The sequence below is a fragment of the Taudactylus pleione genome, unplaced genomic scaffold (genome assembly GCF_031769625.1).
Source record: "Taudactylus pleione unplaced genomic scaffold, aTauple2 ptg000560l, whole genome shotgun sequence".
Classification (NCBI taxonomy): Eukaryota; Metazoa; Chordata; class Amphibia; order Anura; family Myobatrachidae; genus Taudactylus; species Taudactylus pleione.
This window is the reverse complement of record NW_028284962.1, coordinates 2,198,331-2,220,679: the sequence shown is the minus strand read 5'-3', so window position 1 is coordinate 2,220,679 and position 22,349 is coordinate 2,198,331. Positions and strand designations below refer to the sequence as shown.

Genomic DNA, 22,349 nt, shown 5'->3' with positions numbered 1-22,349 from the left:
CCAGCTTGCTACATGGTTGGCCATAAACCATATAATCAAAAAGTATTAAAATTGTATTTATATTTTCCTCACAATAGTATGAATTTCTTTGTTTATCATTTAGGGAAACATAGGGGCTGATAGTGTAGGAGGTATGCACACCCACATACAGCTCCTCTGTGTGTCATAATAGGCCCTTTGATAATTTTCAGTCCCAGGCCCATGTGGTCTTTAATCGAGGCTACAGGCAAATTTAGTCATAACAAGTTGGATTAAATGCATCTTCTTAGTGTGGGTTCTTCTTTGCTCAATTAAAGAGTATTAACTGATATTAAGTCATAAATAAGCAAACTGACCTGTTAATTCTGGATAAAATCTCCTTTATCCGGATCACCAGTTTCTCATGCTGAGCTGGGTTACCCTCAATCACATTGTGAAGTTTAGCCATGTACAAATCGAGATTTCCCATTGTAGGAGTCTCCCCTGTACCTGCAGCGTTGGAAAAAAAAAAAAGTATAAGATGTCTAATTTAAAGTATTGCAAGGCAGAAAGGGTCATTTATGAACGATGATAAGCATGCTCCCTCAAAGCACAATCACTGTGTAATATTATGTGCCTAGTTTTGCACCAATGTGCCCCTTTATTCTAGAAGTCCATGTTAAAATGGATGCATATGTGGGATGATACAAATGTTTGCATCATCTGCTAGAGGGAGCTGGGCAGACAATTGCGGAAGACAATTATTCAGTTGAAGATCCCCAACAACTGACAACTTCTAAAATAATTGCATTACTTTAAGCTTTCTTTCATGCTCAAACCCCCCTCCTTGGTGACATCACAGAGGAATGCTTGTATGCAAAATTTCATTTAGAACGCTTTTATTGCCCTTCTGCCAGGTAATGGATTCATAAAATATATTACAACTTCTCTGGACATAGCAGAGATAAAGCACTACTTCCACTAAAGATATTATTTTTCATACTATACTGTACATAGGAAAAAAATGACATATCAATTTATTGGGGAGATACACTCAGAGATCACGTTATTATGTATACATTTCTAGCACTGTGACGGACACCCATTTCCTCCAGAACAGCCTGAATTCTTTGTAGCATGGATTCAACAAGGTGCTGGAAACATATCACACAGTTTCTACATATTTGTTGGCTGCACTTTCATGCGGCAAATCTCTTCCAGCACATCCCAAAGGTGCTCTACTGAATTGAGACCTGGCGACTGGGCCATTGGAGTGCACTGAACTCATTGTCATGTCCATGGAACCAGCATGAGATGAGGAGTGCTTTGTGACATGGCGCATTACACTACTAGAGGTAGACTTTATAAAATGGGTAGACTGTGGACATCAAGGAATGCACATGGGCAGCAACAATATTCAGGTAAGCTGTGGCATTTAAACAATGCTCAATTGGTATTACGGGACCTAATGAGTGCCAAGAAATCATTCACCTCACCATGACATTATCACTACCCCAAGGCACAATGGATTCATGTTGTTGACTCCAAATTCTGACCCTACCATTTGAATGTTGCAGCAGAAATATAGATGTCAGCCCAGGCCACATTTATCCAAACTTCAACTGTCCAGTGTTGAGGAGCTTGTATCCACTGCAGTCTCAATTTCCTGTTCTTAGCTGAAAGTAATGGAGCACAGGAGTGGTCTTCTACTGTAACAGACCAACCATTTCAACGATCAACTTGCTGTGCAGTCAGAGATGCTTTTCTGCATACCACTGATATTTATTTATTTTTTAAAAACTCAGTATTTAAAAAGTCAGACACAAATAACTGGTACAAACCAATCTATAGCGAATAGATACACAAGGTCTTTTTTATTTTTAAAAAACTGCAAATATGTGAGTCAATGGACCAAACAAAATCTGTACAGCAAAACTGAGACAGGAGGATAGGTAGGCTAGGTGTGACAAAAGGGGTGTTTGTTACATGTGGGATCTACAGTTCTACACCTCGCAGAAGAGGCAGGGTGCCCACACTTGAGAGGAGAACCGGTCTGTCACAGAGAGAGTAATTTATACCATGCAACATGTCAGATGTTTTTAACTTAATTCACATGCTTCCTTAATCCATTTAGCCTCTCCTTAGCAGAGTTAGGAGCGGGAGTTTCCCGGACGCTTGGGACAATTGTTGATCTGATGAGAAGGAGCAGCACAGTATAGACAGAGATTCTCAGATTGTAGCCTTCGGCGTTCTTCCTGTGATAGGCGATAACAGTTGATTTTCATCGGTTCCTCTTTAGGAGGAGAAACTGACTGAGGTAAGACTATCGCCTGAAGCTTAGGCATCTCAATAGCCTGTTCTTTAAAATGTAAGTCAACCTTGATGCACAGGAAGATCAAGTCCTCTAACTTGTCTGGGAGATCACAGGTAACAAGAACATCTTTAATTTTGTCGGATAAGCCGTTCCAGAAGGCTGAATAGAATGCTCCATCATTCCAAGAGAGTTCTGATGCCAGTATTTGAAACTGCACCAGATACTGGCCTACAGAATTTTAACCCTGACGCAGGCGTAGAAGGTCCGCAGATGCAGATTACACTCTCCCAGGCACGTCAAAGATTTGGCGGAATGCCGTGGCAAATTCTTTGTAAGATGTCAGGATGGGATCCGATCTTTCCCATAAGGGTGAAGCCCAGTCTAAGGCAGATCCCGATAATAGGGAGATGATATATGCCACACGGGTAGGGTCAGTAGGAAAATTGCTGGGTTGGAGCTTGCACTGTATTTGGCATTGATTTAGGAAACCTCTGCAATTTTTAGGATTTCCATCAAATTTTGAAGGAGTAGGAATGTGCAGACGAGGTGCCACTGAGAAAACTGTAACTGGAGGAATTGGATATAGTGGCAGTTTCTGAGCCTCTAAGAGTGGATTGGATGTTATCCAGACAGTTAGAGGAACTGACCCACCTGACCCTCTGCCGCCTCTTGGTGTTCTAGGCGAGCAAATAGATCAGGTGTAAACCCAGCAGCTTGTGCCTGATTCTCAGTTGAATCCAAAGGGCCAGTACAAATTGTCACACCTGAGGTTTGGAATTGGTCAGAACAGGCGTGGGAGCCAGGACTTCCTCATGTGTAATGTGAGGAGGTAGATGAACTGAAGAGGATGATGGGCCCGAAGGTGAGGATAGCAATGTAAATGTCTTCATTAAACAGCAGGTTGGAGTGAGAACTGGAGATGATGATACTGAAGAGATGTGCAGAATTGGATTGGGACAGATGATGCTGGATTACTGAGTAGAGGTGGTATGAGAACAGTGATGCTGAATTGAAGAGCTGGATCGGTTTGAGACAGATGTTGAATATATTGGATGAGACCGACGTTTGGAGATGTGGGACGGAACTGATGGCGGTAGATATGAACAAGTCTTTGTTATAAAACCACACTGGAGTACTAGATGGAATTGGAGACTTGACTACCAGACTTTGAACTGGAATGTTACGGACTGGAATCGTTCAGATACAGAGTACCTAGGAGCGCAGCGCAGAGCTGTAACTTCAGCAGAAGAGATGTTGTACTGGCAGCAGGAGCCAGTCAGGAAATTTTATTTATACGGATGGATCCCCAGGGATTGGATGCTGCGATCAGTTGGCCTGGTAGCAGCGTTCTGAGTGGAGGAAGAGCATCAGGTGACAGAGTCCAACATGGCTGCACCCATACTGTGGTTTTGGAGGGAACTCTTGGGCGTGCAGCTTGTGTACCATCATATAAATAGTAGAGACATCTGCACTTGTCTAATTAGGAACTTATTAAATGTAAATAAAGCTAAGTTTTTGTTGGTCAAATGATACATATGTATTGAAGATCAGGAATAATAATAAAAAAAACAAATGTTGTGTTGAGGTTACTATCACTTGTGCTTTATTATTTAAAATCAACTGTTTACGTGCTATTAATGGTATTAGAAATAGTTCAAGCTCTGTATTCTGAGAGTGGGAGAAGGATTGGTGGTATCTGTGCAATAATCTTTGCCAGTACCAATTTCAGTCTCTGATATAGGTCACTGTAAACAGTGATGTGAACTGTTACGCAGAAATTAAGTAAAGTCTTACTTAAACAAGATGCATCGTCCCGCACGTGTGGTCTAATCTTCCTGCGTTCTTTGTGTCCGTGACAGAGTCCTTCAATGGGAGCTCAGGAGTGATGATGTTAGATGCAGAGAATTATAGATGGTATCCCGTAGAGTCCGGACCTCTTCCGTGGCCCTGCATTCCGGTGGAGCGCAGACAGACGCTTACTGACTTGGTGCCAGAATGACCCGCGCTGAACCCTTAAGACTTCCGACTTGCAAGTCCCGCGGGATTGCGCTGTGTGCTTAGTAACAGATGGCCGTCTGGTAATTGACGTTTCTGTAGTGTCTACACCAGTAGATTTATAGCTGTCTCACCGTCCAACGCATAGCGGCCTTATGGCCTTCCTCAGGGACATAATGTTTATGCATTTCCTCTCCTCTTTAAGTATATACAGTTTTGGTGACGTCATCCACCCCCTGGAGTCCCGGTTGCTATGGTGATGTGACGTAGTTCATAAACAATGCCTCTGATTCGTGAATGTGAATCCTCCCACTAAAGCCGCATACACACTAGACCAGGCCTGGTCAACCTGTGGCTCTCCAGCTGTTGTGAAACTACAAGTCCCAGCATGCCTTGCCACAGTTTTGCTATTAGGGAATGCTAAAACTCTGGCAAGGCATGCTTGGACTTGTAGTTTCACAACAGCTGGAGAGCCACAGGTTGGCCAGGCCTGCACTAGACCACTCGGTCCTCTCCCGACTCCAAACAGTGCATGTTTCCCAGGTCTCCTCACAGAATCAAAAGCGAAATAATTAGCTCCACTTGTGGATCTTTTAAAATGTGTCAGTGAGTAATGACTACACCTGTGCACCTGCTGGGTGACCTAGAAAACGTGACCTGTGTGGTGCCCTGAGGACCGAGTTTGAGAACCACTGCACTAGACGATCTGGCAGGATGACTTCACTGAAAGATTCTTTAAAGATATATTTCAGTGTGTACACCGAATATAGTTTGTCCTGTACTACAGAAAGTTCAAGGGAAATCTTTCACCAATATCGTTCATACAGCACATAGTCTAGTCCAGTGGTGGAGAACCCTGACATTCCAGCTGCTGTGGGACTACATATCCCAGCCTGCACTGCCAGAGTATTGCCATCAGGGTATGCTAAAACTGTGGCAGTGCATGCTGGGATATGTAGTCCCACAGCAGATGGAGTGCCAGGGTTCACCACCACTGGTCTAGTCATACTTGCCTACTTTTTTTTTTTTCTCTCCTCCCTGGGAGAAGCTCGGGGAGGAGAAGCAGGTGGGTTGCGACGGGGGTGGGGCCTGATGGTTCGCGTAAAAAACCCCACCCTTCGTGGTAAATTGCTGCGAATGGCGCAAATTTAAATAGGGGCGGGGCTAAATTATGCAATTCTTGAAGAATCGCAGCATTAAGACTCTATGGACCCCGAAGAAGGAACACACTTTTTAGCTCCCATCTGCAAGTTCTAAAACCCCTTTCCCATTAACAACAATATCACTGTAATAATTAAATGCATTTTTATTTTCTATGAAACATTTTTTTTCATCATCATTATATGGCCTTCAATTGTTCGGTTATGAGCCAGAATTTTTTTTTCTACAATTTTAGTAGCTCTTCAGGAGGTTTCATTTTTGTAAAGTAGCTCACACTTCAATTAACGTTGGAGACCACTGCAATAAATCATCCACACCATTCATTCACTTTTCGTTCTAGGTCAGTGGTTCCCAAACTGTGCACCGCAGCACCCTGGGATGCCTCGGCACACTTGCAGGGGTGCCTCAGGTTGATGGTCCAGCACCAAATCAAATTATGTATGGTCAATATAATGTAAATATGTGGACAAATAGAAGTGCAAACCTGTCAACCACCACATAACTTGAGCATAAGGATGACAGGTAAGCACAATTTACTTAATTTTACTACTTCACTACATCTTTTTCTGAATAACAAAACATCCCACTTAGGGGTGCCGTGAAAACAATGCTGATACAGTGGGGTGCCGTGATTCAGAAAAGTTTGGGAACCACTGTTCTAGGTTAATATTCCCTCTAGTGGTTGAAGGTAAATATGACGTGCCAATACTAAATTCAATGATACAAGGTATATGTAATTTTAAAATTGTTGGGGTTAGTAACCTTTCATATAGTGAACAAATTTAATAGCACTACTTGTGTTTAATTTTCAAATTCTGCGCTTCAACACATCTTGTTTACCTTTCATATAGTGCCTTTAATGCTTGTAGAAATAGTAATATAGTTGCTGCAGCAGACAACAAATGTAATCACATAATTGCTTTTCTTTCGTCTAGGCTGGGGGGACACTGGACCATGGCTTGTAGGTGGGAAGGCGTGGATTTGGCACTAACCCTGAAATCTATAACTCCTCCCCTCTGCAACCCCTGATTTCAATGTAAATTTAGTACCTGTATAAAGAGGCACGTTGTTTCAGGGCTGCTCTGCAGCCCTGGTTTAGCTTAGGGATTTTTTCCCCTTAAATTGGGGAACTCAGAAATCGGGGAGAGCCACATCTAAGGGGGGGATGGCGCAGAGTTCCCCCATTTCACACACTCCGGTCTCTGAAGAGACCGTCTGGGCTGGGCATAGCGCGCTGCTGTTACCTGGTAGATGTGCAGGCAGTCAGCGTGGTCCTGGATGGCGGGCGCCATCTTGCCGGGTTTCTTGTCGGCGTCTCCTGTGGGGAGAGCGCCGACTACAGACCGACCGCAGGTGAGATCTACAGCAACACTACACTGGACAAGCTGATCTTGGAAGCTATGCAGTGTTGGGCCTGATTAGTGCTTGGATGGAAAAACTACCTGGGATACCAGGTGCTGTAGGAAAATGCGGGTCAGTCCAAGTGCTTTCCCCACTGAGGGGAGTAACACTTGAAGGAAGGAGCAGTGAGGCTCGCTTCAGTATGACGGGGGGAGGAGCCATGGCTGCTGGTTCCCCCCGCTTTCCAGTGGCAAAATGCAGGCTCCCAGGAAGTCTGATCACAGCATTTTAAAGGACACAAGCCTGAACAGCATGGAGGGAGGACAGAGCAAGCTCCTTTCCCTCTGCAGTATACAGCTAAGTAGTTTTCAGTATTACTGTAATCTGTTCTTGTGCCTGCTTGGAGTGTTTGCATATTCATTGCCACTTTTTTTATTTTTTTTTATTTAAATATAACAAGTTTTTTTGTTTTTTTTACCGGGATGACTGCTGCGGCAGGGCAGTGCAGTAAGGGGGTGCTCTAATGACGTATAAAAAGTGCACAAAGGGCCAGAACCCCACTCTGGCTATATTTTTTACATGTGCCCAGTGTCAAGCTAAATTGGCGTGTGGACAACTGGATGCAGGGGCTTTGTGTATGGACTGTCAGATGGGGCCCACGTGTGCACAGCCCTCTGGGGGAGCAACTCCGCTTAGGGAGGAGCCGGCATGGGCTCAGGCTATGAGCCGTTCACTCTCTGACTTGGTGACGTTGCTCTGCCGTAGAGAGGAATTAGCCCAAGCAGCGCCAGCGCTTGCTTTGCCCTCACCGCCTGCTGTTGCAGGGGGTGGTTACCAGGGTCCTGATCCTCCTTAGGTCCTTACCATGGAGCGCTCGGCAGTAGGGGTCGAGAAATTATCGGCCTTTATGGAACGCTTCTTTAGGAGTCTAAACTACGCACTACGCATAAGTGTCCTCCTCCATCCAGTGTCTTGTTGGAGTCAGATCCCGAGGGTGAGGAAGAAGAGGCGGAGGGGGAACTCCAAGAGGAGGTTCTGCCCGACGAGGAAGGTTCAGACTCTGCGTCAAGTCAGGGCGTAGAGGACCTTATTATGGCAGTATGACAGTCTTTGGACTGTCTGGACCTTGATGCCTCAGCTAGGGCGGAAGGGCCATTTAAGCGGAGGCGTAAGAGGCTCGTGTGTTTCCCAGTGTCTCAGGATCTTTCAGATCTGGTAGAGGAAGCCTGGAAGACCCCAGATAAAAAGTATGCTACTCCTCGTAAATTTGCAGCCCTTTATCCCTTTCCATAGGAGCAGGTCGCTAAGTGGGAGCTGCCTCCAAGAGTGGATGCGGCTGTGGCTCGTTTAGCAAAGTACACGGCTCTGTCGGTCCAAGGGGCGGCCTCCTTTAAGGATCCGCTGGACAAAAAAATCGGAGGGATGCCTTAGGAGTATTTTTATGGGCGCCGGAGTGGTTATTCGCCCATTATTGGCATCTGCATGGGTCTCTTAAGCCATGGAGAAGTGGGATGACAAATTAGTGGCAGGCCTTGCCGATGGACTCATCCAGAGAGGACTTACTGGTACTGGCGGAACAGATACGTGCGGCTGCAGACTATGTGTGTGAGGCCGCACAAGATGGAGCACAGATTTCCTCTATAGTCTCAGCCATGGCAGTTGCGACACGCAGAGCACTCTGGCTTCGCGCCTGGGAGGCGGACACCGAATCTAAACATGCTTTAGAGTCTCTGCCTTTTGGTGGAGGCATCCTGTTCGGCTCTGAGCTTGATACTATTATATCCCAGGCGACGGGTGGAAAGAGCACTTTTCTGCCTGTGGTGCCCCAGAAACTAAAGGGCTCACGTTTCCGAGTCTTCCTTTTGAAAAAGGGGAACGATTATAGGTCAGGGGGCCAGAGGACGCTCTTTTCGCAGTAGGGGTTCTGACCCCAGGGTAGATTCTCCGGCACATTCAGGCGCCCGGGTGCTAGGGCATCTGAGAAGCGGAGTACCTGACTGCATCTCAGCCCATCCGGTCTCAGGGAAGGTAGGGGGCCATCTCTTTTTCCGACAGGTGGGTAGCTTAGGGAGTAGATGCCTGTGTAAGGGGCATTGTCTCCCGAGGTTATGTGATCGAGCTAAGGGGGAAGCCGCCAGAACATTTCTTTGCTACAGCATTACCCAGGGAGCCGGAGAAGAGACGGGCCTTAAACCAGGCTATCAGTTCCCTCTGTTCAGAAGGGGTTATAGTTCCTGTTCCACAGTCTCAACAGGAACAGGGGTTTTACTCCAACTTGTTCCTAGTCCAGAAACCCAATGGCACTTATCTGCCAATTTTGAATCTACGAGCTTTGAATGCCAGCCTGTGGGTAGATCGGTTTCGCATGGAGTCGCTCCGATCAGTGATCCAGGCAAACGAGTTTCTGGCGTCTATTGACATCAGAGATGCATATCACCACATACCGATTTGGGCGGGGCATCAGTCTCTATTCAGGTTTGCGGTCGGAAGAGCCCCATTACCAGTTCCAGGCTCTGCCGTTCGGTTTGGCTACAGCTCTGCAGGTCTTCACAAAGATCATGGCAGCAATGGCAAGCTTACTGCATTCCAAGGGAATAACGGTGATTCCCTATTTGGACGATTTGCTAGTAAAGACTGATTCCGCTGCCCAACTTCAGCTCCACCTGGATCACACAGTGCAGGTGTTACAGCATCATTGGGGATACTGATTCTCGAGAAGAGTCGTGCCAACATCTTCGATACAGCACTGGAAAGGGTTTTCTTGCCCGAACCAAAAGCCCGGGCCCTTCAGGACTTAGTCGCTTCCATTCACCGATTCTCCAGTGAGAGATTCTCCGGAATTGGACGGGCCGCTCAGACGACCTTTCTTCTCAGTTGCTGGTTCTGTCAGACAGCACTCGTCAGTCACTTTGCTGGTGGCTGATTACCGATCACCTCCTCCAGGGTCTGTCCCAACTGGATTATTGTCATCACAGACGCAAGTCTCAGAGGTTGGGGAGCGGTGACTGAGAACCTCTGTCTTCAGGGGACCTGGTCGTCATCAGAGATAGGTTTCCCAATATATATACTGGAGCTCCGGGCCATTATTGGGCAATGTGCGGGGCTCAGACCCTTCTGGTGGGCCGACCAGTGAGGATCCAATCAGACAACGCCACGGCAGTGGCATACGTAAACAAGCAGGGCGGAACCAAAAGCGCACTTGCCATGGCAGAGGCAAGTCTCATTCTCTCTTGGGCGGAGACGTTCCTCCCAGCAATTTCAGCAGTCTTCATACCGGGGGTGGAGAATTGGGAGGCAGACTACCTCAGAAGGACTACGTTCCTGCCAGGGGAGTGGTCTCTCCACCAGGAGGTTTTCCAGCAGCTGGTTCAGAGATGGGGGCTGCTGGAGGTGGACCTGATGGCGTCTTGCCACAATTGCAAGCTCCCTCGATTTTGTGCAAGGTCCAGAGATCCTTTGGCATTTGCAGTGGATGCCATGACAGTCCCTGGAACTTCCGTTTGGCCTACATTTTTCCTCCAATTCCCATGTTACCAAGAGTACTCTGTTGAGTCAGGGAGCAGCAGGTTTCAGTCATCCTAGTGGCTCCAAACTGGCTGCGCCAGTCGTGGTTCGCCATGATTCTCAGGCTAGCTGCAGGGCCAGGTTGGAGTCTGCCTCTGCGTCCAGATCTTCTGCTACAGGGGCCATTCTGTCACGAGGGCCTACCTCAGTTGGCTAAAATGGCCTGATTGTTGAGACCGGGCTCTTGAGGGCCAGGGGTTTTTCCCTTTCAGTCATCAGGACCATGCTCTGGGCACGGAAGCAGGTTTCCGCGCAGAACTACCACAGGGTTTGGAAAAATCTATATTGTGTGGTGTGAGCAGTGGAGAGTACATACTGCCCAGTTCTGCCTGCCAAGGTTTTTAGCATTTCTGCAGGGCGGTCTTACGGCTTCAATCTTTAAATGGAAAGAGTCGAAATCTGTACCTTCACTTTCAGCAGCGTCTGGCTCTCCTTCCAGAGGTGCAGACTTTTTACAGGGAGTCTTGCGAATACAGCCTCCGGTTCAACCACCAGTAGCGCCATGGGATTTGCCCCTGGTTCTGTCGGCTCTTAAGCAGGCTCCGTTTGAACCTTTGTAATCCGTGGACCTTCGGTTCGTAACGTGGAAAGTGTTTTTTTCTTATGGCCATTGCCTCGGCGGGTCTCTGAGTTGGGGGCCTTGTCGTGCAAATCACCTTTTCTTGTTTTCCATGACGATAGGGCTGTGCTCAGAACGGTTCCTTCTTTTCAACCAAAAGTGGTTTCATCTTTCCACTTAAACCAGGAGATTGATTTTCCTGTTTTCTCATCTTCAGAGTCCTCAGGGGACCAGGACGATCTATCACTGTTTTCCGGGCCCTACGCATTTATTTAGACAGAACTTCGATCTTACGTAAGACGGACTCTCTATTGGTTCTCTACGACGCCCATAGACGGGGCTGGCCAGCCACAAAGCAGACCATTGCAAAATGGCTCCGCTCAGTGATTTCAATGGCTTACTCAGAGGCGGGGCGCCCGGCACCAGCTAGGGTGTTGGCTAATTCCACTAGGGCTGTGGCGGCCTCCTGGGCGGCGCGTCACGGGCCTCGGGTGAACAGGTTTGTCGCGCATCTACCTGGTCCTCTGTCCACACGTTTGTGCGGTTCTACAGGTTTCCAGCCTAGACAAAAGAGAAAATAGGATTTTTGGGTACTTACCGTTGAATCCTTTTCTCTGAGTCCGGCTGGGGGACACTGCGTTCCCTCCCTCACACTCAGCGGTATTGAGTATGAGTTATGATTTTGGGTCGTACTGACCGTCAATTTCATTTTTATTTTTCAGAGTGACGGCGTCACTGAGTATTGCATCTCCTTACCAGGCACTTTTGAAGTTGTACAAAAGTCAGGGGTTGCAGAGGGGAGGAGTTATAGATATCAGTGTAAGTGTCAAATCCACCTACAACCCATGGTCCAGTGTCCACAAGCCTTACTCAGAGAAAAGGATTCAACGGTAAGTACCCAAAAATCCTATTTTCTTAGACACCCATTTTCTTTTAATATTTTGCTTTGATTGAAAGTATTTCAAGACTTGTATGTACAACGTATTGTATTTTAATGCTAATAAGGACTTGAAATTAATACTAATAAGGATTTGGCATATATGAATTTTTTTAGTGCAAAATATCTATATTGGCTTATAACAATAGGGGAAAAAAATAGGGCAAGTAACGAGAGCAGGTGAGGTACAATAAGGACATCACAAAATACAAATGACAGATAAACATAATGATGATCTCAGTAAAAATCAAAATACACTATCAATGAACCTGCATAAGGTGTATGAACCTACATGTAAGATGGGGAGACAGGAGGAAGGGGAGAAGACACACAAGGAGAAGAAATGAGAAAGGAGGAAAATGAAAGAAGAAAAAGAAAAAAGAGGAAAAGAAGAAAAAAAAAAGAATGCGTCTAGAATCCAATTGAACATCACTGGAGATATCTGAAAATGGCTGTGCAACGACGCTTCCCATCCAACCTGATGGAGCTTGAGAGGTGCTGCAAAGAGGAATGGGGGCGAAACTGCCCAAAGATAGGTGTGCCAAGCTTGTGGCATCATATTCAAAAGGACTTGAGGCTGTAATTGCTGCCAAAGGTGCATCAACAAAGTATTGAGCAAAGGTTGTGAATACTTATGTACATGTGATTTCTTAGTTTGTTTTTATTAAATTTGCAAAAATCGCAAAAAAACTTTTTACACGTTGTCATTATGGGGTATTGTGTGTAGAATTTTGAGGACAAAAATGTATTTATTCCATTTTGGAATAATGCTGTAACATAACAAAATGTGGAAAAAGTGAAGCGTTGTGAATACTTTCCTGATGCACTGTATGCAAATAGGGACAACCAGTGCCTGTTTTCAATTTGTACCCAATATTTGGTTGTGTCCACTCTGGATCATTCTAGGACTCTAGTGAGAATACAAGCGTGGTAATACCCCTGAATATTAGGGAGCCGTAGCCACCCCCACAATGAGTCAGTGGATGATCCGCTTATTCTGAACAAATTTAGGATGGGAATAGGTAAGATTGGCTTCAGTGCGAAGTTTTCTCCTCCTTTTGCTTGGTGCAACATTGTAGATGCAATAGATATGATGTAAATATTGATAAATGTTGATCACTATCATACTAGCCAAGTTCCAGATGTTCATTAACAGGTTTGTAGGACATAACATTATTGGTGTAATTAAATTATTATTATGTACCTAATATGGGTTGGGTACGGGATCCCGGCGTTTGGGATGCCGGCAGTCAGAATACCGACAGCGGCATTCTGACAGTCAGAATCCCGACGCCAGAATGTGAGTAGCCTAACCCTAACCCCCCACACATCCGCAGCTTAACCCTTCCTCTAATGCCTAACCGCCTAACCCTCCCCTAATCCTAATACTTGCCATTGGGATGCCGGTGGTCGGTCTTCTGGAGCCGGGATCTGCTCTCCGGGGTTCCGGAGCTGGTATTCTGAGTGCAGACATCCCGCCTAATATTACAGTACTAGTGTACGAGTTTTTGCTACCCATGGAAGGAAACAAGTGGGAGGAAACAAGTAACAAAACGTCATGCCTCCAATACTCTATTCCGACTTTAGGTATTCAATTAATTGTATATATTTGTCAAAATATGCATAGTATTATGATTACTCCCTTTATAATTTAAAAGCTTGCAATGGAGAAAAAGTTTAAATACTGCGAAGAATGCGTTAAATAACACTTCACTGGCTAATTCTCCCCACACTGGTATTGATTTTCTTTAGAGCTAAACAGAAGAACTCAATCACTTAAAAAAGCTCGAGGCATTTGGAGAATTAAAAAACAAAGATAAAAATCTGGATATCATGAACAGTGCAGACAGAGGTCGAAATAGGCTTTATTCATATATAATTCTAATTGTAAGACAATTATTATTTCAAATTTCACACTTGAACATTTTAATACTACCGATTATTAAACTTTAAATGAGATTACCTTGCCCTGTAAATAGGTGATTGTCTGAGGCATTGATTGAAACAAAGTCAAAAAGGTTAAAGAATGTGTACTTTTATATCACTATTTTTAGAATAATTATTGTATATGTGTGTATATATATATATATATATATATTTTAAAGGTCCTATTCAGCTATAGTCACATAATATGAGCATTATTCATTCATGGCCCAGAAACTAGTTTGGTCGATTAGCATTTGAAGACATGTAGTCAGTGACTCTCACACTCAGACCACATTCTGCCTAAGGCAAAATATTACCATATCTACAGATGTAGCCATCTCACAAACAAAGCTTTTGGTTACCATCAACTGATTCAAAAGGCCATGAGCTTCTTGGCGTTTACAGTTAGGATACCTAACACTATAAGGTTTGAAACACCCCTTTCACAGCCACACCCCACAGGAACGAACACTCTCACAGGGACAGATCTCAGAACACTCTCTCTCACAAAGCAGCAAAGATGCAACTTTGATCACCAGGAGGCCTGAAAATGTCTCTTCTCAATCTATGCTAAGTATCAAACTATAGAAGGATAGATAATGGATTAATGACTAGATTGTTTATATGTGGTAGATTGTATGTAGCAAGTCTGTAGTACTTTGGTAGTGATTCATAGTGGAATCTTTGTATACACAGCAAGGTTATGCTGTAATGCTTTGGTTATGAGTTAAGAGTAATGGTTATTCTGTGAAACAGCACTGTGATAGTTTGTGAATAAACAGCAAGTAGATGCTGTTTATTGTGAAGTTCTGTAGTGGTCAATTATAATGTAATAGGCTCATAAGTACTATACACGGTCTGGTACCTCCCTTAGGCATTGATCCATGCACTTGATTCAAAAAGGGTTGTGAATTACTTGCCATATAATGATAGTATTGTGATCATAGTTATAATACTAGGGTATAATTGGTGTAATCGATTGTATAGTTCAAGTAGGTTTGTTATAATTAATAACCGTGTGGAATGGAGTCTGCAGTTTGTTAAGATGGCCGATTCCATGTGCTTTTTCACCCTCCCCCCCATTGAACCATGTGCTTGGAACAATAGCACAGCCTGGGAAGCATAAATTTGAGAATACTGGCTATATTCTGATAACATTGTGTGGTTTGTATTAAGATGGAATTGTTAGATATTGGAATCAACTTATATGTTATGCATTCTGGAATAATATATATATATTATAATAGTATTGCAAGGAATGCCTGATGAAGTTGGTGTAATGCAGGAGGTGAAAACCTTAGCTGGATAGATATGTGAATTACTGGAGGCATTACGTTGGTATAATGATAGTATTGTGATCATGTTATAATACTAGGTTTTAATTGGTGTAATCGATTGTATAGTTCAAATAGGGTTGTTATAGTTATGATCAATGATGGATATCAGTGTTGTAGGATGATTTACAGAGCTATAGCCTCATGGGAGTTTCCTCACATTCAAAAAGGAGTTTATCTTTGAACCATGAGACTTGGAAACAAAGGAATCCATGCTGTCTCCCATCCCCCTTACATTTCTCTGCGTGTGTGCGTGTGGCGAAAATAACTCTTATCCCCTGTAAACATACATCATATAGCACAACATGGACACACACCTCCCACCATGCTTTCTAGCAACAATCTTGAATTCTCTTTGTTCTCTTTTCCTACTTGACTCTCACACTTTCTTACATTGTATTCAACTTACTGTATGTGAACTTTATGAGCATCAATTTGTTTATATAAATACATTTTTACTTTAGTACATCTGGTGTGCAAATGTTTTATTGAAATTAATTTATCCTAATGATTTAAAGATATTAATTATGATCTGTTAGTAAAGAATAAATATAGAATATTTGCTTCAGACATATGAGATTAAAACAAGCAGCAATAGGAACAAACTGATAAAAAAAAAAAAACGTAACAGTCACAAATATTTAAAAATGACCAACCTGGAATTGGTAATGAGGAGAAACTTGTCAGTAAGATCTGTCGAATTGTTTGCAGCTGTTGCTGAAGGACCATTGTTTGCCTTTCTTCCAGTGCCAGCTCTTGCTCCAGCCTCTCTTTAGCACTATTCATACTCTCAGTGTGCCGCTGTAAGATGGTATTCTGCTCCTCAAACTCCATGTTCATTTTGCGCAATCTCCTCAGCTCTGCTTCACGGACTTTAAGTAGAATATTCATGCACACTTTAGACTTTTTATTAGGGAATAAAACATTTAAATACTGTACTTCTTTTAGGAATGATCATGAAACAAATAGGCTCAGAGGTTTTAAAAAAACAAAAATACAGTGTGGGCCATTTAGCAACACAAGTGTGCTGCCTTCTTGACTGAATTACAGGTTTCAAATGAGAAAATTAAGAGTTATGGTAAACTTATCTTTGTTAACGCTATTTCCATAGGATCCACAGGGATACCATGTGGTGTGTGTGGTTGGAGTGATCCAGGCACCAAACAGTTAAGCTGTAGCTCCCAGGATGCCTCGGTCCACCCCCAGCCACAGGCAGACCGTTTTGTAAACAAGCCCAAAGCAGAAGCAGGAAAGAGGAGAAGGAAGAACATTACTCTCCCAGAAGATGAAGGAATCAGTGATCAAGAGAAAAAATGCCCAATGAGGCTACTGTAGGTGTGTCAGGGTGGGCGTCCTGTGAATCCTACAGACTTAGAAGAAATAGAGTTAACAAAGGTAAGTCTACCATAACTCCTAATTTCTTCTTCAGGGTCCATAGGGGATCCACAGGGATACCATGGGGATGTCCCATAGCAGTTTCCCTAAGGGTGGGGATGCTCCTGAGCAGAAAGGAGAATCAGACGCCCAAAAGAAGCATCCTGAGAGGAAAAGGTATCAAAGGTGTAGAACCTGAGAAAGGTGTAGATGGAAGACCACGTGGCCACCTTGCACAATTGTTCAGAAGTGCCACGTCAAACCACCCCACGAGGGTCCCACAGACCGAGTAGAACGAGTTGTAACCCTGTTTGGAACAGGAAGATTAGCTTGCATGTAGGCCTGAGAGATTGTCATGCGGAGCAGTCATGCCAGAGTCTCTTTGTTAGCTGGCCAGCCTCGCTTGTGAAAGCCGTACAACACAAAAAGAGAATCTGATTTCCTCAAGGAATTTGTATGATTCACGTAGATCAGAAGAGCACGAACCACATCCAAGGAAGCTTCACCTGCAGAAAGATCAGAGGACTGGTAGGCTGGAACCACAATCTCTTCATTCAAATGGAAACGGGATACCACTTTAGGGAGGTACCCAGCTCTGGTACGAAGAACAGATCAAAAATGGGGAGCGACAGGAGAGCGCTGCCAAATCACATACCAAGGAGAAAGATCATCTTCGCTGTCAGCCACTTGAGGTCTACTGAGTCCAGAGGTTCAAACGGAGGAGCCTGTAGAGCCATGAGTACCAAGGACAAATCCCACAGAGCCAGCAGAGGGACAAAAGGAGGGTGAATGCGGAGAACACCCTGCAAAAATGTTCTAACATCAGGCAGGAGAGCAATCCTTCGCTGGAACCAGATTGACAGAGCAGAAACCAGAACTCTAAGGGAGGCCAGGCAGAGACCAAGGTCTAACCCAGCCTTGAGAAAGGCAAGCACCCGGGACACCCTATAAACTGTATGATCATAGCCTCTGGGGGAGCACCATTGAAAGTAAGAGTGCCAAACTCTGTAATAGATGCGGGCTGAGGCAGGCTTATGCGCTCGGAGCATCATTTGGACCACAGAGTGAGTGAAAGCCTTAGCCTTTTAGAGGGATGACGCAAGAGCCATGCCGTCAAAGACAGACGAGGTAGGTCTGGGCAAGGGCACTGTGTCAACAGGTCCTGCTGTGGAAAGGGAGTGTCTATGGAGAGACTCCATAGGTCGTTGAACCAATGTCGCCTGGCCTAGGCTGGGGCTATTATCATCACCGTGCCGCCTTCTTGCTTGAACTTTCTAAGTACTCTCGGAAGGAGGGAGATCGGAGGAATGTGGTATGCGAGATTGAATTCCCAACTCACTGACAGAGTGCCCATGAAGGAGGCTGAGGGGTCTCTGATCCTGTACCAATACCTGGGGACCTTGTAGTTGTGACGTGAGGCCATGGGGTCTACGTCTGGTAAGCCCCATTTGTCCACCAGGAGTTGAAAGACTGCCGGGTGGAAAGCCCACTCTCCGGCGTGTATGTCCTGGTGGCTTAGAAAGTCCGCTTTCCAGTTGAGGACTCTGGGAATGAACACTGCCGAGATTGCCGTGAGATGACATTCGGCCCAGACCAGGATGTTTGCCACTTCTAGCATGGCTACCCGACTTTGCGTGCCTCCCTGATGGTTGAGGTTCACTACCGCAGTTGCGTTGTAGGACTGGATCTGGACCGGCCTGCCCTGTAGAAGGTCTTGCGCCTGAGTGAGTGCTCTGTACACTGCTCGAAGCTCCAGAATGTTTATGGGCAGACTACTTTCCTGGGATGTCCACTGACCCTGAAAGGTCTGATGTCAGGTTACCGTGTCCCATCCGCAAAGGCTGGCAACTGTTCCCAATTTGGAATCCAGAAGGGGCGTCCTTTGTCCAGATGGGACGTCTGTAGCTACCATGTGAGGGAAAGTCGAACGTCTGGAGAGAGGAGGATCGTCTGGGACTGGATCAGATGATACTGTCCATTCCACCGGGAGAGAATCAGCTATTGAAGGGGCCTGGACAAGAACTAGGCGTATGCCACCATATCGAAGGTGGACACCATTAACCCCAGGACCTGCATTGCTGAGTGAATGGATGCCCTTTGATTGTGGAGTAAGCTGCACACATGCAAGTGTTTTGTCAAAATCTTGTCTGCTGGCAGAAAGATCCTCTGTAATAGAGAATCCAGGAGTGCCCCCAGATGTACCATCCGCTGTGTTGGAGATAGGGAGGACTTTTCCAATTGATGAGCCAGCAGTATCTTTGCAGACAGTCCACGGTCAGCTGGAGATGGCGTTGTAACACAACCAGTGAGTCTGCCAAGATTAAGAAGGTGTCTAGGTATGGCAGGATGCTGACTCCTGCCATCTGATGTGTGCCACCATAACTGCCATTATTTTGGTAAAGACCCGAGGGGCTGTTGACAGACCAAAGGGCAGTGCCAGAAACTGGTAATGTTGCTGCAGATCAGCAAACTGCAGGAAATGCTGGTGGGTTGGAGGAATAGGTAAATGCAGGTATGCATCCTGAATGTCCAGAGAAACCATGATATCTCCAGGCTCCACTGCCAGGACAATTGATCGTAAAGTTTCCATGCGGAACTTGGGCACTCTGATAAACCAGTTGAGGGATCTGAGATTCAGAATAGGCCGATGAGACCCATTCTGAATCAAAAAGAGAATGGATTAAAAACCAGTTCCTCTCTGAACCGAAGGAACCGGTATTATCACCTCTGAATGCAGCAGGGAGTGAATGGCCTCCTGGAGGGCAGGGCCTTGATAGGGTCTGGTCAGGGCATACCCCTGAGAGACCACTTCTCGGACCCAGTCGCGTCTGTTATTGTTTGACGCCGAGAGTCAGCGTATAGAAGTCGGCCTCCCACCCTGGGATTCCCCAGGCGGAGGCCCGCCCCATCAGACGGAAGGGTTGTTGTCAGGCTTGGAAGCTGGACGTCTGGCCGACCAAGGCTGCTTGACTCACAGCTTGGTGGTCTTGAGCTGCCTGGGAAAAGACTGTCCTCTCTCCTTACTCTGGGGGCGAAAGGACAGATAAGAGAACAGTCTAGGCTTAGGGGCAGTTCCTGCCACAGTAGCCACAATCTTGTCCAATTCTGCACCGAACAGCCTGTCTCCAGAGAAGGGTAAGGATTAGAGTGCCTTCTTGGATCCCATGTCCACCTTCCAGGACCGTAGGCCAAAAGGACCCAGTGTGCGACTACCGAGGCCGCAGATGCCTTAGAGGCAAGGAGTCCAGTATCTTCTCCCAAATAAGAGGCTGCTTCCTGAATATGGGAGATATAGGCCAGTTGTTCCCTGGTAGCGTCTGATGGCAGGCTGTCTTCCGGGGCACCTGCCCATCCTTCGATAGCCTTAGCCACCCAGGCCGCAGCCATAGCTGGCCTAGTGATAGTGCCAGAAAACGAATAGAATGGATTGAGGCAAGTTTCTAGTTTTCTATCCGTGGCCTCCTTGAGGGAGGATATAGACGGTAAAGGAACGTAGAGCTTCTGACTAAGCGTGCCACATGCGAATCCATAGTGGGAGGGACCATTTAGTACACTCCCTAGTAAGGAGAGGGTAAAAAGACGGTAGTCTTTTTGGGACCTGGAAGCTGCTTGCCAGGAGTACCCCAAGCTTCTCCCATAAGCTCAGGGAGATGTTCTGATTGAGGGAATTCCACCTTAACCACCTTCTGATGTTTAAACATCAGGGTTTTATGTTTAGGGGCCAGTTCATCATCCTCTATATTCAGGATTAATTTAACCACCATCACTATTGCAGGAACATCCACTGTTTATGGATGGTGTTCCTCGCCCGAGTGCAACTTGGCGAGAGAACCTTGTGCGTCATCTGCCTCCTCAGATGATGCGTCAGAATCCGAAAGCTGGGTGGACTGAGAGGATGACACAGTCCGCCTGTGTGCTTTGGTGGCTAATGGTTTGTCCGTCTGTAACTTTTGCTGAGACGTTTGAGCCATATTCTTATTGGCATAAACATCCATCCAAAGAGAATCCATAGGTGGTACAGACATAGTAGGTTGTAATAGCTGTGGGTACCCCATGGTAGGAGGCAGCATGGGAGTTGATAAACAATCCACTAGCTGCATCATAACCTAAAATAAGGAGGACACCCAAGGTGGATCATATACAGGGGCTGGTAAGGTGTATTGGTGAGCAGATTTATAGCAATTAGCACATAGACCCTCCTGCTGAAATCCTGAGAGGGCAAGCCCGCAAAACAGGATTTACATATAACCAGCACGGGGGCCTCAGCCTGCTGTTTATCCTTGCCTTTGGAAGACATAGATATAGCCAATAAGTAGCACACAATAAGTGCCTAGTTAATAATACAATGTGACACTTCACAAATACAAGTAAATGTGAAGTACTAATGCCCCTAAACACCTGGTAGTTGAGAGTTTTGAGAAAGAGCAGCAGGGATAGATATAACTGACAGTTAGAAAGTATAAGATATGGTAGGACTTGTGCGCTGTATTAACCTGGCCCCAGGGAGAGGTATACAGGGAGACTGGACCCAACACTCCTGAGACCTGTAGCTTCAGAAAAGCATTGATTAATGGCTACTGAGCATCATATATAGGAGGGTGAGTAGGAGGAGCAGCCCAGAAGCGAGAAAACTCTTGTGAGGGATTGCGCTCTGGGCTGGGGGAGGGGCTGCCGGGGGAGTGCTTACCTCCCCATTGCTGCATCAACCACCGGGGGGCCGCTGGCTTCTGTCTGGTCCCCGACGACAGCTTTTAACCTCCCCGGTGCTCTAGTGGGGGAGTGGACGCATCAGTCGCCCCACTACAGCGCCTTCCGGCGGGTCTCCACCGCCGGAAGGACTGCCAACAAGCGTGGAATCGCCTTATCTGATCTTCTCCATTGCCCGGCTGCAGCCCCGGGTTCCAGTGGAGCGGCTAGCAAAGTCCCGCTGGCGCCTGCCGAAATCACCAGACCGCTTACTGGTGTTGCGGTGCCGGCAGAGGTAGTTGGAGCAGTGGCACAGGCGCCCATTAGGACGCCTTGCTGCTTGCTCAGATGACAGAATTTTTTTTTAAATAAAATTAAAAGCTTGGGACTGCTAAAGCAGTCCCCGTTATAAAAAGGTGTGACTGATCCTGTCCAGCACCAAATGAAACACTGTCTGCCTGTGGCTGGGTATATGTGGAGGTGGACTGAGGCATACTGGGAGCTAAAGCTTAACTGTTTGGTGCCTGGATCACTCCAACCACACACACCCCATAGTATCCCCTGTGGATCCCCTATGGACCCTGAAGAAGAAAAAATACAACAATTAGCTTGCTCTGTGCATTACTTATTGTGTCTAACGTGACTCTGGAGTAATTGCTATATGGACAGAACTGTACCTCACATTAACCTACTTCCCACTAGTCTAGAGCACTGAGAGCACTGCCATAGAGGAAACAAGCCAGAAAGACTGCTGTCCAACTCCATGCCATTAAGAGTGTGCTACCTTCAGATCCTCTTCTAGGCAATCTTTTTCTAGCATTTTTAGCAGTGAATAAAGAGAGTTATGGTAAAACTTACCCTTGTTAACTCTCTTTCTTCGAAGTCCATAGGGTCCACAGGGAAGACAATGGGGTGTAGGTGGGACCTGGAGGACCGGATACCAACAGCAAAGCTTTTCAATCCCAGGATGCTCCGGTCCTTTCCCCTATACCCCGCCCACAGCCTGAGAGGGCAATTCAGCTTTATTAACAAGCCCAAGGCAGGAGCAGGTTAGGCGAGAAAGAAAACCGGTAAACTGAAGAATCACACTCTCACACAGAGAAGGAAACAAGTGACCAAGAGAAAAACCCATAGAAGCCAGGTGCGTCAGGGTGGGTGCCCTGTGGACTTCGAAGAAAGAGTTAACAAGGGTAAGTTTTA

General features: G+C 45.9%; 1 protein-coding gene and 1 pseudogene across 3 annotated transcripts in view; one reads left to right on the top strand and one right to left on the bottom strand.

The window, feature by feature from the left end:
• The window catches only part of HMG20B (high mobility group 20B), a 58,607-nt gene that overhangs the window by 2,088 nt on the left and 34,170 nt on the right, over positions 1–22,349 (bottom strand). For all 3 annotated transcript variants that reach the window (XM_088452957.1, XM_088452958.1, XM_088452959.1), the window contains exons 8-9: positions 15,746–15,961; positions 336–468 (exon numbers count right to left, since the gene is read on the bottom strand). In XM_088452957.1, the coding sequence (XP_088309083.1) occupies positions 336–468; positions 15,746–15,961 (349 nt within the window). The remainder of the gene's footprint in view (positions 1–335; positions 469–15,745; positions 15,962–22,349) is intronic.
• Positions 6,707–8,688, top strand: LOC148481819 (lamina-associated polypeptide 2, isoforms alpha/zeta-like; annotated as a pseudogene).